Consider the following 18,566-nt stretch of genomic DNA (forward strand, 5'->3'; position numbering starts at 1 on the left):
ATTTTCTGTACCATTGTTCTTGGTTAGTGCCAGCGACACGACCTAACTACTTTAGGATATTCTTTACTGTTCGTCTGCTAATAAATTTTTTTTATAGATCACACTCGGGATATAATTTTTCGGGGGTAATAATTAATAGTTTTAGAAATATTTTAGTATCATTGCTTTGGAATTAATTTCTTTTTCTCTGTTCCTATTTGTATGCCGAAATCCACACACTTTTGTTTGCCTTTTAATGTACTATCATAAATTAATTAAAACAAAACCTCATTTATTATCCTTTTTTCTGTGAAACTTCTTCTACTGCATTGTCTATTACTGAAGCGAACAACAAACTAAAGCACATGCGCTTTAAACACGTGGTGGCAGCAGTGCAAACGTGAGGCTTAGTTCAGAAATATGTTCCTCCCCACCAACACTCAGGATGGTGTGAGTGAAAATTTACCACACGCATCGTACAAGGTCTACTTCACTGTAGCCGTATTTGGGTCCGTTGGTCTACCTCACTGTCACAGGACTTAGGTATCTCTCTCTTTCTGTGTGTCGCTTGCGACAAACCACCCACGAGTCTATAGTTCAATCGGTTGAACAGAAGAAATCGAACTTGATGGCCTAGTTTTTGTTTCATGTTCTATCCTTTCCCCGACCGACTGCTGGCCGTATGCTTGTTTTTTCCTAGTGCTAGTGAAGATGTCGCCGCCCGTCCCCTTGATGCGTTATACGTTAAATGGATACCATCAAAGCATGAACGGAGTGCAGCACGAGATGAGAGTTGTTGACTTGGTTGACAGATTTCTTGTTTTTTTTTGGAGTTTTTTTTGGCTTACTGATGAGAATCATGATAATGATATTCATCAGTCGAGTGATTTTGACACGAGCGTACAAACGCAAGCAGTATGTATGTGTGTGTGTAAAGTGTCATTTGCCGCACGTTTTCTATCTTGTTTTAACATGCTGATTGATTGTAACTTGACGTCTGGCATGTCATGGACGGTACCATGTTTTTTTTTCTACACTCATATGGGAATGCTAAAAACGCTCTGTGACTAATTCAATACGAAACACACAGTAAACTCTTACCTTGCCATGAAGAAGAAAAAAAAACAATATAAAGGAAAACTGTTTGTGCTCATTTCGAAACATTACATTATGATGAAACAAATCGGTGTGATTTGCGTGTAATCAAACAACTTTTACAGCTCATATAAGCAATCAATTTGTTTATTAATGAGCATACTTTGACCGTTGTATTGTCTTATCGTTCGAGATGAAGACATAATGGAGGCGCCCAGTGGTTGGTAAATAGCAACCCACTTATTCCAAGGGGTTCCTTACACTCAAGGCTTATTTAAAGCAACCAGATTATTAAATTGGGTCAACAATGAGAATAAACTTCTTTATGTTGCGATTCGAAACATTTTATATGTATATGTTTAAATAAATACATGCATATCGAAAAAAAATATTATTGCTTAATTGATGGAGACGCCTGGTACCTCGACAAAAATTATTCCACAAACCGTATTTTCTATTTATTCGCATAGCACAGTCAGTTATGTAGTAGTTACACAATCAGCTAACAAGCATACGTTTTTATTTCATACGAAAATCTATGCTTTTTGCACATTCGAGGAGAGGTAAAAATAAAATTCCTAGAAGCTGCAACAACTGTGCCTAGCTAATTCCAATAAAAACACATCAGTGACATCAATTGCCAATGATGAACTGGGATTCATCGCTGTTGCTTGTCAGCACCACCAATGTATCAGTTTTGTTATCCGCAGTCTGCCACCCCTGCCAACCTTAAGGGACAGTAGCAATAATAATTAGTCGCCATTTCTGTACGGCCAAAAGTGCCAAAGTGTCAATTGGAGATTGGTTTCATTCGTGTACGGGTGTAACAAATACTTTGCTACAGTTAGTGATAACTTCCCTTCCCAACGCCAGGGTCACTGCAGCTATGTCCGGTGTGATTGTTGTTATGTTGTCAGTTTTGTTTTCATAACAAGCGATTCGTGTTTGTTTTATCATGGGGATGGGGCACCCCCGGAAAATGTTTGCGATCGAAATCGTTTGATCGATATTCACGGACTGGGATGTATAATGGCAACCAAAACTGAAGCAAAACTGTCCCGAATGTATCGTGTAATGGGAAAATAAAACATGTTAAACAACGAGTACTAAATCATTAAACATGTATCTCGTTACTTTGTTGTCTTAATGCCTTTATTTTGAGAATCTTTGTTTGCATCACTAGAAAATAGAAACAATTCTCGAATGGACGGGATGTTAAATCAGATAAATAAAATTTTACAAATCCTTCCTAGCAATGTCCAAACAGTGCGCTATTTCTATGCTAACACAAAGCAGTAAACCATTTTTAACAACAAAAATTAAAGCCGTAGTCGTTCATTAGTCTCGTGGGAAATATATTTTTTCCCTCTGTAGCCTAGTCCTAACTCCTGTCTGGTCTGTGGGCCGAAAGTGAAAATGTACTCCTACGCTTCATTTTGTTTGCGTAAAGGATGGTCGTACTTGTAACGCTTATCTTCATTTACATTCTGTACAGAAAAATAAAAGTTTAGAAACTACCCTAGCACCATCATCACCATGTCGTTCGTTCGCATACGATTTGCTTATATTATTTCCATTTGCCATTATACTACCCAAGGTTTCCATTGGCCGGGTACCGGTACTCTGGCACTCGGTGTCTTTGGTTGAGTATTTTCTACATCGTGCGGAAACCATCCCCGACGAACAGGAACATTGTTGGAATGTTAACTTTTTTTTCTCTTTGTTTTGATGATAAAATATGTAAATGTACTATACCGACAGAGAGTTTGGTGGCTGGTGGAAAATTTTCATTTTTCCTTTCCGCTAGCTCGATTCATTCACTTTCACCAGAACCAGAAATTCATTTTGCGGAACGAAGGAGGATTATTAGAGCTACAACTGTATCAAGCAAATAAGTTTTTTTTTTAAAGCGACGTTGCTAGTGATTGACCCAAGCACACTGTTAGTGTTGATGATTCGATCGTTGTTACTCGTTAGACTCGTATTATTGCAATATTTTCATTCTATTATGTTCTTCTTTTAATTGTACATAGAATGTCATTAGTTGATAACGCGACTAATGAGGCGTTTTTCATGAATACATTGCAACATACACTTGCTTCATTTTCATGAAAACATTTTTTCTTCTCTACACATCTTTACTTCTAATGCACTCCGAACCGTACTATGTTTTATGCTTCTTATGGTATTTTTTCACATTATTCTTACTGACCGCTCGCTGTGGGACCGGCTCTTTGGTGGTCGTGTAATGTAATAAATGAACCACCGAGCAGCTTGAAGGAAAAAAAACAAATTTATCAGTCAAAAGAAAACTCCCTCACAGGCACACCCCACCCACCAGGAAGGCTGGCTCGGAAGCGGGTCGGAACCATCCTGCGCTAACCTTTGCACGGCGTGGGAAAGATTGGTTTCGCTCCCCTCCCGAGCACGTTGCCCTAGATCGCCACCCCTGGTTCGCTTCACCATTCCTTGCTCATCACGTTTTGCCACTGCTAACTGATTTCCTTCTCCTGCTTTAGGGATGGAAGTTGGACGCAAAAGATTATCCACAACCAAACCCGGGAGAAAGTCGGCCAACCGGGAAAACGCTTTTCCGCGGCTCACCTTCTCCTTGCCGCTTTGCTTCTTTGTTCTTCGCACGGGAATCCAGCAGATTCCGGATACATTCCATTACCCGGGGATACCCCTGTCCCTTACCTTTTCCATTCAAACCTGCTATTTTTGTAAACCTAACCTGTATGGATGTATAAGAAATAGAACAGACACGCAATACGCGCGCGTGTATATTACGTAAACGGGTCTAATGTTACCTTGGTTTTTTCTTCTTTCTCTTCCTTTTCTCCGTCTCACAGGTAAGTCTCCCGATGCGCACATTGATCCCAGCAGGACGGTCGCACAACTGAACCACGCAATGGAACTGTTCGAAGGTAGGGATCACTCTAAAGGAATAAAAACGATGCGCAGATGGAAAAATATGCTTCTGCTATTCGCACCACCTCGTACAGTTTACCTCGCCCATGGGCGAGGGTGTGTGCTTGTGTGTATGTATAAACCTTTTGCACTGCACTAGAGCCGGTCACTGCTGCCATTGACTTTTGCTACCTTGCCAGCCATAAATATCACAGATTATGGAAATGGTCTGCAGATCTCTGTGCCGGGTGTAGCTGGATGTTTTCGTTTCGCTTTTGCTGCTGCTCCTTCAAAGGGCGAAACGAATGTTTGTGATGTGATAATGATCGGACGTAGCACGTAGCAGAAAATGTAAGATGGTTAGGATCCACTCTTGCGAGTGAAATTGTTGAAAAAGCTTGCTGAAATGTTGGGCATGAAAAAGAGATGTTTTGATATTTTTCAAATACATTTTAACTCAGGTTAAAATGTGGTAAAAAATATTACTAGTTAATTTATCACTTTATTACAAAATCTGTCTAAACGAGGAGATACGTTTCTACACTTTATTCCTCTATTTTGGTATATGAAACGCGCCTGTTAGCTAATGCATCATTCAAACGTATAACCCAATTCTAAAGGTAGTAAACAATATTTGATTCCCTCGAAAAGTAAACAAACCATTTCAGCTTTATCAACACTCTTCCCTTTGCCATAAACACGTTGCACAGTTAATCGTTGCAATCATCATTTGATTCCCAAACAAACAAGATGCGCTTAAAGCCAATCTGTGCTTGACTAGGTGTAGGTGAAAACACAATGAAAATAGCATCAAATCCGTGTGTTTACACAAGAACCACAATAGTGGTATAAACCGACAGTTTGCTGGTTTCGTCAAGTTTCAGCAACTGTCGTATTGTGAGTGCCGGTGGCACTCAGTGGGCACTCAGAGAAAAGGTTATAAAAGGGAAAACAAATAAACAAAATCCCTCTTCTTCGCTTAAAATCCCGCCAATCGTACGGTAACTATTCTCGAAAGAAAATTCAGCATCCGAATTCCGCAAGTTTGTTCATTGGTGCCGTGACCAGGATACGCCGAATTGCTGGTTATTAATTTGCGGATTCTCGCGACCTGTTTTTTCCTACGCATAACGCAAATTTTATCGCGACACAACACTCCCGTTTTTTCGTTACCGCTGACGAAGCTATTACCATCGTGTCTGATCATGCCAGCGTCTGCCGTCATTCTATCGTCCCGAAGGGCAATTTTGCTGGTCTCATTAGATCGCTACGAAAAGTTCCTCCTTGATTTTCTCCCGGAACGAGACGCTATCGAGATCGAAACGCGCATAAAAAAGTTCGACCAGCTGTCCATTGACTTGGAGAAAATCCAAGGTCAGCTAGAGGATTTGGCAATCACCGAAGAAGAAATTGCGCACAATGCCGCTTTACGCGATGATTTTGAGCCGCGCTTGATACGCGCACATTCCCAGCTAAAGGCTAAAAGGGTGCATGTTCCTCGAAGCATTAGTTCCACACCAAACGCTGGCCCGAGCCCCCTAGTAGGCATTAAACTTCCCACCATCGCGCTTCCCGAATACGATGGTGATTACATGCAGTGGCTAACGTATAGGGACACTTTTGAGGGCTTAATACATGATAACCCCGAGCTACCGCCGATCCAAAAGTTCCACTATTTGCGCGCATCATTAAAGGGAGAAGCCGCTAAGGTTATTGAATCCATCACCATCAGTGCCGCAAACTATGAAATAGCATGGAAAATACTGACGGAGCGTTACTCTAACGAGTACCTGTTAAAAAAGCGTCATTTGCAAGCCTTATTCGGAATGGCCACCATGAAACGGGAAAGTGCCTCAACCCTTCACCATCTTGTCGATGAGTTCGAGCGGCACAAGAAAACGCTAAACCACTTGGGTGAAAACACAGATGCTTGGAGTAGCGTATTGGAACATTTGCTATGCACAAAATTGCCTACAACAACGTTGCGCGATTGGGAGGAATTTGCATCAACAAATGAAAATCCAAGCTACGAAGGCTTGGTGCAATTTTTGCAACGCCGAATGCGAGTGCTCGAAACTCTAATGGTAAACAATACCGACGCGCCCTCTAGCGGAAATCACACGCACTTCACACATAAACAATCGAATCTCACTCGGCTGGCTAGTTTTCCGTCTACCTCTCACGAAACACGTAGGTGCATAATATGCCAGCAAGAGCATAGCATCACGAAATGTCCGCGATTCATGACTATGGGTCCGGAAGAACGATATCGACAGGTCATGTCCAATAAACTATGTTTAAATTGTTTGCGGGACAACCACCGAGCGCGCGATTGCTCCTCGCAATACAAATGCAGACACTGTCACTCAGCACACCATACACTGTTACACAACGTACACAACGCACAAGGAGCACTTCCCACTGCAAACACCATGCCAGCTGCGCGAAATGTTCCGGTAAGCCACCCACAGAACAAAGACGATCACGCCACAAACACCCAAAGACACCACGTAGCAGCACACGCAAGCCAGCAAACATATGATCACGTGTTTCTGCAAACTGCCGTGGTACACGTTGCTGATTCACATGGTACTCTGCATCCAGTGCGAGCACTATTGGATAGTGCCTCGCAGCCTGATTTGATGAGCACCAGGCTTGCTCAGAGGTTAGCGTTGAAACTTGACACGGTCAACGTAACGCTCATCGGTGCGGGTCACTCTTCCACCCCGGTGCGGAAATCGGTGCGTGCGAAAATTTCCTCCCGAACGGGCCAATATCAGCTGAATGCTGATTTCTTGATTGTGGACAATTTGATTGGGGATTTGCCAGCACATGATGTGCGCACCGCCGAGTGGCAAATTCCGCTGAATTTTATGCTTGCCGACCCCCAGTTTAATAAGTCGGCACCGCTCGATCTTATCCTCGGTGCCCGGCATTATCATGCATTTTTCCAGAGCGGGGCGCAATATAAAATTTCGCATAACCTTCCTGTCCTCATTGAAAGTGTGTTCGGCTGGATCGTGACCGGCTCAGCATCAGCATGTAATAACAACACCGAAACTTCCAACGCATCTTCCGCCGTCTGCATGAGCACGCTTGAGGAATCACTCGAGCGATTCTGGAAAGTGGAAGAATTACAAATAAGAGATGGTTACTCCCCCGAAGAAAGGTATTGCGAAAAATTATACCAAGATACAACACAACGAGACGATACTGGTCGTTATATTGTTCGTTTACCAAAGCAGCCTGACTTTGAAGAAAAGCTGGGTCTTTCGAAATTATCAGCTCTACGACGTTTTACAATGCTCGAAAGGCGCCTAGAACGCGATCCTCATATTAAAGCGGCATACCATGAATTCATGCATGAATATTTGGAGCTAGGGCACATGTCGCTGATACAAGCTCCAGCTGACGACGAATCAGCATATTATCTGCCGCACCATCCCGTATTCAAGGCGTCGAGCACAACAACAAAAACCAGGGTGGTGTTTGATGGATCAGCGAAAACATCATCTGGATATTCGCTCAACGAAGCGCTATGTGTCGGCCCTGCAGTGCAGGATGATTTGTTGGACATCATTCTACGATTCCGCACGTATAAGGTGGCAGTTGTTGGAGACATTGCTAAAATGTACCGCCAAATACTACTGCATCCAGACGATAGGAAGTATGCCCGCATTTGTTTCCGGTTTGATGCGCATTCACCGATCCAGTATTACGAGCTGAACACCGTAACCTATGGGTTGTCCCCATCATCCTTCCTTGCAACTCGAACCTTGCAGCAGCTTGCAAACGATGAGGGAACCACATATCCTGTTGCCGCATCCGCTCTGAAGAGCAATTTCTACGTGGACGACTTCATAGGCGGTGCGGATTCGATCGAAAGCGCTCGGCGTCTACGAGTAGAGTTAGATGAATTACTTTCAAGGGGTGGTTTTGAATTACGGAAGTGGACTTCAAACCGATTAGAGGTGCTTACCGGTCTAACTGCGGATCAGATCGGCACAAAGTCAGCGCTACAGTTTATACCCGACGAAACGGTAAAGACTCTTGGAGTTTCGTGGGAGCCAGAACATGATGTTCTATCATTCGAGTCCGCAATCGACACCGACACAGCAAGTCCTACTAAAAGAAGCATCCTCTCTAACATAACCCGCATGTTCGATCCGCTTGGCCTGATTTCTCCCATAGTCGTGCGAGCCAAAATCTTGATGCAGGAGTTGTGGTTGCAGAAAGCTGGTTGGGACGATCTTGTTCCTGATTCTATCTGCAAGAAATGGAAAAATATTCAGCAAGATTGGCCACTCATATCCGGTTTCAAGATCGATCGCTATGCGCTGTTACCTGGTAGTAAATTGCAGTTACACACCTTCTGTGACGCATCTGAAGCAGCTTACGGGGCCTGCATTTATGTTCGTTGCGAAAGTGAGCAAGGGGAAGTTCGCACCACTTTACTTTCATCCAAGTCGCGAGTGGCACCACTTAAGCGTGTCACACTACCTCGACTGGAACTGTGTGCTGCAGTATTAGGCGCTCATCTTTACGATCGAGTCAAGAAGGCGATGGGACTACACGCAGCAGAAGTATTCTTTTGGTCCGATTCTACCGTCACGTTAAAGTGGATCAGCGCCTCACCTAACACGTGGGCAACGTTCGTAGGCAACCGAGTATCGGAGGTGCAGCATTATACTCATCCTCGTCAGTGGAGGCATGTTCCCGGCTCAACTAACCCTGCCGATCTGGTCTCACGCGGCATGTCAGCAGCAGATTTCCTGCAGAGCAAGCTGTGGAGTTGCGGTCCGGAATGGCTAGCACTACCCGCATCCAACTGGCCCAACTGTAATCCTGAACCAGCTGAAGATACGAATCTCGAAATTCGTCAGGTGAGTGCTGCCTATGTAAACACCATCACTAACCCTTGGTTTACGTTGTGTTCCAGCTACACGCGATTGTTGCGCATCGTTGCATACTGCATTCGCTTCACACGTAACACTAAGGAGAAGGCACGCACTCAACGAACACCAACACACTTCGCATCACCTTTAGTCATCACTCCCGAACACATGGAAGCTGCTAAAACTGTGCTATGTCGTTTAGCACAGCAAGACGCATTTTCAGCGGAGCTACGGCAATTGGCAAAAGGTGAAGCAATAGGAAGACAATCACCACTACGGCGACTCAACCCATTCCTCGACGAGCAAGGAATAATACGAGTAGGAGGACGATTGAAGCTTTCGCAGCTTCCCTACCAATCCCAGCATCCCATAGTACTTCCTAAGAAGCACAAATTCGCACATCTAATTGCAACCCACTATCACGAGCAACTTATGCATGGCGGCGGAAGACTATTGCTGTCGCAAATAAGGGAAGCATATTGGCCACTAGACGGAAGGTGCTTGGTGAAAAAAATCGTGCGAAACTGTTTCCGTTGCATACGTCACGATCCTACACTCGAGCAACAACAAATCGGCCAACTTCCACCACCTCGGGTCATTCCCAGCCGGCCGTTCTCCGTAACCGGAGTGGATTACGCTGGCCCATTCTATCTGAAACCAGCACATCGTCGAGCTGCCGCTGTTAAAAGCTACTTGTGCGTATTTGTATGCTTCGCAACGAAAGCGGTCCACTTAGAGCTGGTGGGCGACCTCACCACAGCTGGTTTTCTGGCGGCGTTACATCGATTTGCATCCCGGCGCGGTTTGCCAGCGCACATACACTCAGACAACGGAAAGAATTTCGAAGGCGCTGCGCACGAGCTCAGCGAACTAGTCAACATGCTGAACGACGAACAGCAGCAGCACATCATTGCCACCAATTGTGCCAACAAAGGTATCACTTGGCATTTCACTCCACCCAAAGCTCCACACTTCGGTGGATTATGGGAAGCAGCGGTGAAAACAGCCAAACGACACCTCTATCGTCATCTAGGCAGCTCGAGGCTGTCATACGAAGGATATTGCACTATCCTTCAACAAATCGAAGCGGCAATGAACTCCCGACCCTTGCTGCCTATGTCCGACGACCCGAATGATCTGGCAGCACTTACCCCAGCGCATTTCCTCATCGGTACGTCCATGCACGCAGTTCCTGTTCCTGATTATACCAAATTGAAGGCGTACACTCTCGATGAACTGCAAAGGTGGCAGCTAACCGTTCAGCGATTCTGGAAGCATTGGTCTACGGAGTATCTGCAGGAAATGCAGAAAGACAACATGAGACATCACCGAACCAACGATATACTCCCCGGCCGATTGGTTATACTACTGGATGAATCCTTACCAACAACCCGATGGCCCCTAGCACGCATCGTTGCAATTCATCCTGGAGAGGACCAGCTCACACGTGTGGTAAAACTACAAACGGTAAAAGGGATCATCACTCGTCCGATCAACAAAATCTGCTTACTGCCGTTAGCGGACGGTGAAACCACATGCTAGTTCCTTTCGCCTTTGTTATGACATTCTGTCATGGGGGGGAGTATGTTTACACAAGAACCACAATAGTGGTATAAACCGACAGTTTGCTGGTTTCGTCAAGTTTCAGCAACTGTCGTATTGTGAGTGCCGGTGGCACTCAGTGGGCACTCAGAGAAAAGGTTATAAAAGGGAAAACAAATAAACAAAATCCCTCTTCTTCGCTTAAAATCCCGCCAATCGTACGGTAACTATTCTCGAAAGAAAATTCAGCATCCGAATTCCGCAAGTTTGTTCACCGTGTTTTTCCGATTGCATAACGCTTCTATCCATGGTTTATTTGAGAATAGTTGTAATAACTAAGTGCAAAAATAGCTAAAATTGAGCATTTTCCCATTTAACATGCCTTTCTCTTGCGACAATATTTATTAGGTAACGTATCCCAATTAGACTGCTCCCAGAATCGACCCGTTGGCCACTTGACAATTTGATTCGGTGTTGTTTGATATTTTCTACGAAAGCAGAGAAAAGTCGCTCGCCCCGTTTAGTTCACCTTGCGATGTAAAAATTCCTTCCCGTCTGGCTGGGAAACTGATGCGGCGGCAAACACGGCGGTTTTGTGGGGGCTTCCCGGTATATGACGGTATTTGTCTGGGTAGAATAATCACTCTAATAGCATTACCGAGCATTCCTGCCGCCAGAACCGGCCAGAGTGGTGGCGTCCTCTCGGGCGTCGTTTTTTTTTTTTTGGGTTGGAATTTATTCACCTACAGGTTAGCACACCCCATCACCCATGGCAACGAGACGATGGCAAATTCGTCGTACGCATATTGTAAAAATAGACGCTACCTTACGGTAATGGTCAACACCACTACCAGAGAGCACCTTTTGCCGATTGCTTCATCCGTAGACAGTTTTTCTTCCAACAGGGATTTTCCACGCCTAGTCTCCGAGTCTCAAACGTAAGGTGAGATTTTCCTCGTTGTGAAGAGGCAAAAGGACAATTTTCTTTTTCGCTACACCTGCAGAAATACCGGGTGACCACCGATCGTCTACAGTATGACGATGGATCGCTCTGTCTCGTCCTCTCTCTCTCGGGCGCGATATACGAGAAGACTGTGTACTGTTTCTTAATGACCTCAATTCGTTCGACAAGTGGAACAAATTCTCTTCCCAATCGATACAAACACATATCAAAGGTCGAGATCAAACCCATAAATTGACGATTAGCTAGTGCTACTCGTCTCTACCGCTAAGTAGTTGTTGTCGCCGGGCGTGATATATGTTTGAAAATTTGATACCAGGGTGTAGCCCAATTTCGTATTGAAATTAGTTTGAATGATAAAATCATTAGATTTTTCTGTAGTGAAAATTCATTTGTCTCCACGGACTGAGAAAGAAGCCCTAATTGTCTATCAATTAAACAATACGCTATGTGGTTACTGTACAAAAAAAAAATTAATCTTTAGTTTACCAAGTTTTTAATTGAATTTAAACATATGAACCTCTAGTGGATTTGTTTTCGAGTTTCAAATTAATATTTCTTTCGAGGATATTAAAATATACTGATATCTTCCCAAGTCAAATGAACAGACGAAGTATTTTTGGTATTTTAAAAGCCACTTACAAAAGAATTTCAAACCCATCCCAACTCCCCCCAAACAAAGCTACGAAACAGTCAAGTAGATGTGTTGCAAAACCTAGGTAAAAACCCCAGCAAGCATACCGCTCCTTGGCCGTACCGAGAAGGTTATAAGCGCACAGGGAAGCGAACGCACGCACGGTGAAAAACCCCACCCGGGGGGGTGGTGAAACGCAGCAAAGTCTTGGCCTTGGTACGCATTTTCGTGGCCTAAACTAAATAAAATCGCTCTCGCTCTCGTGCTCTCGTTTTCCGTACCATACCGTAACACTTTCTCGTACGGCGCCCTTCAATGAAGCGCACACGGAAAGTGACGGTTGCTCGATGAACTGCGACCAGCCTACTAATTGCCGGGGCGTGTATTTGTGTGCCTTCTTCTTATGGTTGTTGTTCACGTTACCCCGAACATGAAGCGTATGCGTGAATCCGGCAGGTGAAAATTTCTTGAACCCCCATTGTGAGCGGTTGCGAAGCGACGGTTCGCTTTTATCTCTGACCCATTTGCTTCAATTAGGTGCAGCACCTAGCGTTGTGACGGTAGCTAAAATAGTTTACTATTGCACCATTTACAGTACGGGAGCAAAAATGTAACAATGATTTGTGTTTTGCATTCGGCGTCTCTGTTTCAAATTAGCTTAGGTACGTTAGGTACCAAATAAAAATAAATACACCATAAAAAGCGTCACATGGTATAAACACACACTCTCGGTGCAAGAAGCTAATGTAGTATCCATACGCGAAAGAAGTTTCCAACGACAGAAGTGTAAATCTGTTCTAAGTAAATAACGTGCTAAAAATGGCTCACGTTTTCTGCCTTCACGTTTTTATTATTCTCCATTGCTGCAGTAATGTTGCAGTAGAAGCCATTGCGATCGTAAGACCATCCTGACCATGCAACGTTTTAGCACCTTTGTCACACTGCTCGGAAGTTGTGCCTTTTTTCCTGCAAAGTGGACAGTAACTTGTACTGCAACATACCTTCAAGCTGTTCGTGAAGGTCGCTGCAGAAAGAAAACTAACCGATGTATGGTTCATTTAGCAAGCCCAGTTATACCCCATCCGAATTGTCCGAGAGTATCGGCGTACGGGAGATTTCCACTGTGTTGGCCTTGCCCTCAAATGGTCGATAGCTACTGCAACCGCTGCAACGCCGTTCCATGCTCGTCCGCCTTGACAGCGATTTGTGCGGTACAACCATTATAGCGTGCTCGGTACATCGACCATTTTGTAAGTGCACGTGCCAACTCAATTGGCGATTGATAATTGATTCCTATTAACGTTGCCATTTATTGTATGTTATACAACGAGAGCTCAGTAATACATTAATGGCTTTTTATGATGAATAAATGGTACACAAGCAAGCAAGGTAATTTGTTTATTTTACACAATCATTTGTTTTGATTAGATAAATGTTTATAAAATGGAGCTGATTACTTTTCATTGTTAATAAACGCTTTATAGCCACATTACACATTTTTTATAGTAATAGTGTCTTTGCATGAAGGGCTTTTACACGCTTTTCGAAACATGGGCTTTTATTATAATTAGAGAAGTTTTATAAAAAATGAGCTGGTTCATTGGATGGGATCTTATATCTACTTTAATCTAGAGGAAAAACATCGCCCAAAAAAAGAATCAAACGTATAGTCTTATTGTAGCGATATGAAATATGTACAACCCTCTTACGGCAACAGAGCAAATTGAATCATCAACCATTCATGAACCCGCTCGTTCTGTGTGAAAGCGAAGAAACAAATGATTACAGAATTACAACAGTGAAGATAATAGAAAACATTTCTCTTCTTTGTGTGGGTGTGTGAATTAGTGTTATAGAGGTCTAGAACAGACAACACAAACTCATGGAAATATCGTGTTTATTTTAGGGATGTTCGCACAGAGTAAGAGTGAGTGAGTTAGTTTAATCTTGCAAAGGAGTTTTTATAATTCTTTTACTTACTCCTTTACGTTTTTACTCATATTTTCTCTCTATGCCGACTAATGACTGACTCTTTTGTGCTTTTAATCACTCACTCTCCGTGCCGACTAATGAGTAACAATTTAAATCCAAAAGGAGTAACAACCCAAAAATCCCAAAAATTGTAACCAAACATTTACTCACTCTTATTGAGTGAGTAAAAACGCAAAAGAGTGAGTCGTCACAGAGAGTGAGTGCGTGAAAAACGCCAAATAGTAATTAAAAGATCAGGTTAGAGCAATATTTACATGAATCTCAAAAGAGTGAGTTAAAGATTAAAATCCTTATAAAAACTCTTTCACTTTGTTTCAACTCACTGAAAAGAGTGAGAATTCTCATCTCTAGTTTATTTACTACTATATACAAAGTAGCTCAAATGTTGTAGTGCAATTTTCGATGTTTATAATCAACACGCTAAAAAAACATCAAACAGTCGAGCGTCAAAATTGGTTAAACCACCGCTTCACAGGCAAGGTTAACGATGCACTTAACCGGAACCATCTCTCACTTCCCTGACCTGTGCGTGTTGCTCCATTGCAACACATAAATTAATGAGCATATTTTCATTTCGAATGCTGCAAACGATAACAAATTGCAGTATCTTCGGGGTGCCCATCGATCACGCAGCAAACGGCAATCCAGCGTTTCCCGTTGTTTATTCAAAACGGACAGCTTCATTCGAGGTATTTCCGTCTGTTGAGGCGCTCTGCGCGCTTCGTTGATTTATGTAGGTAAATCAAGACGCTTTACGCCTTACGATTGGCAAACAAATGTATTAGATGAAAATAGTCCAGCACTACGTGAGGCAGGTGGAGCGGCTTTAGGATGAGGGAGAAGTGATGATAAGTAGGATGCTTAATGCACCTTTATTCGTGGCTCCGTCTTGTCGCGATATGGTACTACTTTTTTTTTGAAGCAGGAAATCATGTTACCTTTCCTCTTAAAAAATTCCTAACAATTCTCATCGTCACCTTTTTGTGTGCTTGTTCTAAGAATTCTTTAAATTCAATACCGCTTTCTTTTATTCGGAATCCCGTTTTGTGTACGGATGATCCGGTGATTGCTTTCGAAAGAAATTTCATAACAACAACAAGAGAGAAAAAACAAACTACACGTTGGTTCAAATTCCTACAAACACAAGCAACGTGGTGTAAGGAATCTTAAAAAAAGGGAAAAGATTTCTTTTTTTCCATTGAGGTAGAGTGTGAAAAACAATTTGATCGAATACCTCCTTTATATCCATCCATACCTCGGTGTTCCATATTGTAGCGCCAAACACTGACGGGTTGACGATGCCCTGTCACCTATTGGAGTCACCGCTCCAAGAGTCAACTTCCTTGCACAACCGAAAACAAACGAGGCGCGGGCGTATCTCAAGGGTGGTTTCATTCTTTCACGACACATTTCCCCCCGCCTCGGCGGTACCATAACTTCGTCTGCGTAGGACCCGGCGACATACATTGGGAACGGGTTCTACAACTCCCGCACGACAAAACTTCGTCCCCCCAAAACGCCCATTTACCGCCGGTGCACGAAGGAACTTAAAAATAGACACAGAGAACCCCATACCCAACCGTCCGATATTTGGCGCACTTCGGCATTCGCAGGTTGGTTGTGTGTGGTTTTGCTATTTTCTGCTGACGAGCAGGTCGTGCCATACCTGCAATAAGAAGAAGCTGCAGGAAACCCATCTCATCCAGTCATCCAAACCAGCCGTAGCAGGCTTCCGCCAGCTTCTAATCACTTCCTGCGTTTGCAATTGTTCCCGTTCGTCTGGGGATGTCGGGTATAGTACTCAAAAACAGGATGGATGTTAACTCACCCGAGGTGCTTGAAGTAGCCGACGTGAAGTTTTCTTCCATCGTTAAGCCTCCTTATTTCGCTTCAGCACCAATCACACACCTAGCGATGGGGACCAGTGGTGAATCGAGAATAGAAAAAAAACACAGGAAGGTACAGGAACTGCTCATACTGGCTCGCTACGGAACGAAGTCTAGGAACGGATCAATGAGTGAGCTCAGCCTGAGAAGGAAACAAAAACGGCTTTTCCTGTGGGATACCGATCGCCGCCCCCCCCCCCACAAAACCGTCTTCATTTAGTGCTGCTATTGTGTCGGAAGCTTTCCGCTAGAGCGCACTTCCGTTCTGCTTCTGGTTCGATGAGCAAAAGGTTGTACTTTCTTCAATGTTTGTCTCATGTTGCGGGTACGGTGACGTCGAAGAAGTGCTTGAGAATATGCTACACCAGCATATTCATGCAAGCTTGCATGATGAAGTGATTCCTTTTCCGTCGAAGGTGCGGAATGAAAGGTTACAGTGATACCGGAAATTTGTACACACCGTACAGCTGGCCTTCGAATGAAGCGATAAATTTACTTCTGCTAACGTAGAAACAGGGATGTTTTGCATTATAAAAAAAAAACAGGGGGAACGATACAGGAAGTTGAATGGTGATTTTTATGTGACCATAATGTTTCACCCACCTGAAATATGTACCAATGCGAGTGGTGTACTAGTGAGCTTTCGGTAGTTGATCAGGAGGATTTATGGGCCTGGCATTTAGCGGACCAAAATAATTCGTTGGTCTTCAAGAACTTCCGACATGAAAGACACCCAAATAGCATATTTTTACTTTATGGCTACGAACTTGCGGAAACTACAGCTACAAAATTATCTTTGCATTCTTATTGGTTTATTTGTGTTATTTTATTGTAGTAAGTCAATGGTTTAATAGTAGCGGCGCCAGTCTTCACACGGCCGGACCGTAGCTAAAATCTCGGCTAAACCAAATTCCCCACAGACTGGAATATTTATTTATTTTTATCTCTATGATTATTACGGCATTTAGCCGTATTGTAAGTCTCAAAAGGCAGAATTGTATACAATTTTCAGAAAGCATTTCCTCCTCGTACTTTGCCTTATCCCGGGCTATCGCTGTTGTTGGTGTTGTGGGTTGTTTCGTCCTATATTCTATTGGTTTGTGTGCATCAATGTGTACAGGGTTATTGTTGAGTTTTGGGTCCATGCTTGAACTATTGTTTTTTGGTGATGATGGTAGTGATGGTGGTGGAGAGTACTAATAGCGGTCTTTTCGCTTACTGTGCGGGACGTACACGTGACTGTAACAGAACAAACAACAGTTCGTTTTTTCAAGACGACACAAAACTCCCGGTCTGCGCGTCTGGTGATATCCTCGAAGGTGACTGGCTAAGGCACTACAAAAAGACATGTATAGATTAATACAACACATCAGATAACAATAGGTGTACAAGGAAGGGGAAAGAGGAAAACAATTTTGATAGGATTCAAAGGAGGAGACCATTATCACTGGTGAAGCGGAAGACAAGCCTCATGTACTTCAGGTCCCTGCAAGCCAAACCATCTCGAATCGGTGTATCCGGCTGTCTGCCGATGGCTTAAACTGCGCTTATCAAGGAGGGTCTCGCGTCTTCAAATTCTACGCAGGACCACAGAAGGTAATCCTCATCGTGGAGACTTCGCCTTTGTCGATGTGCATCAAGAGTGAAATGATTCGAGACGAGACATCATCCGAATGAATGCACGATCTATAGAGAGCCGCCCGAACCAAGGTCGCAGAGACAGACTGGTATATAACATCCAGGAAAATTAGAATTAACAGATTTAGACCACTACTCGAGAAGCTTGTAATTAAAATTGAAAGACATCACACGTAGTCTGATAACCAATACACCAATACTTCTTCCTCTTCCTTACTTCTTAATTGATTTAAAAAAAATATCAGACTTTTGTCAGACTCTTTTCATCGACTTTGTATTGCAATATAATTCCCGTTCTTCATCTTGTTCCTCCAAATTACCAATATTATCACGTAATCATAACGAAAAAAAATGGTTAAGGTGATATATTCAAATGATATTGTCAATCCATCATTATCACATTTCTCTCTACCCTCATACCCTCATTCCACTTCACATTACTATCAAACCTACCCCGTAAAAGCACTACGATTGACTGATCATGGATCCAAACGTAGTAAAACGATCTTCTTACTACAGGCGCCACAACATGTAATCTCTAAATTGCAATCCATCAAAAGAAAAACACTACACACGCAGTCATCACCAAGTTTGACACAAGCATCCTACTAGAAAACTAATTAGAGCGAATTGCTCTGACGTGTCGGAGAAGACACCAGTTTTCGATGAAATGTTCGGTGAAAAGGCGCCTTTACTTTCATGTTGTTTTTTGCCGTCTTTGCTACTTCCTTTTCCCAAAAGAAAGTTACCTTTCTGTTTGGCCTAGGAAGCAGCAAACCAAACGAAAGAAAACTACCCCCCCGTGGAGCGGAATTCGGTTCTGATGATGTGTAAATATTTTCATATCATTAGTCTCGGTTGCTTCTTTAGTGAGTGGCGATGAAGAACGAATATTCTTGTGGGTGAGTATACCCGGGGTGTACATGTGTGTCCCACACTCAGGTGTGACACCTACTCTGCTTAGAAACTGGGAATCCGTACTGAAGCTGCCCAATACTATTCTCCTACACATTAACCAAATTTTTACGATACAT

General features: G+C 43.3%; 1 protein-coding gene across 17 annotated transcripts in view; it reads left to right on the top strand.

Annotated features, from left to right (window-relative positions):
* Positions 1-18,566, top strand: part of LOC125763695 (RNA-binding protein Pasilla) — a 97,264-nt gene that overhangs the window by 47,636 nt on the left and 31,062 nt on the right. For 13 of the 17 annotated variants that reach the window (XR_007418393.1, XM_049427073.1, XM_049427071.1 and 10 more), the window contains one exon: positions 3,927-4,001. The exons of the other annotated variants lie outside the window; for them this stretch is intronic. Coding sequence is in view for 12 of the 13 variants with exons in the window: in XM_049427073.1 (XP_049283030.1) it covers positions 3,927-4,001 (75 nt within the window). In the remaining variant the exon portion in view is untranslated. The remainder of the gene's footprint in view (positions 1-3,926; positions 4,002-18,566) is intronic. 17 annotated transcript variants of the gene reach the window in all.

The sequence above is a fragment of the Anopheles funestus genome, chromosome 2RL (genome assembly GCF_943734845.2).
Source record: "Anopheles funestus chromosome 2RL, idAnoFuneDA-416_04, whole genome shotgun sequence".
NCBI classification, from domain to species: Eukaryota; Metazoa; Arthropoda; class Insecta; order Diptera; family Culicidae; genus Anopheles; species Anopheles funestus.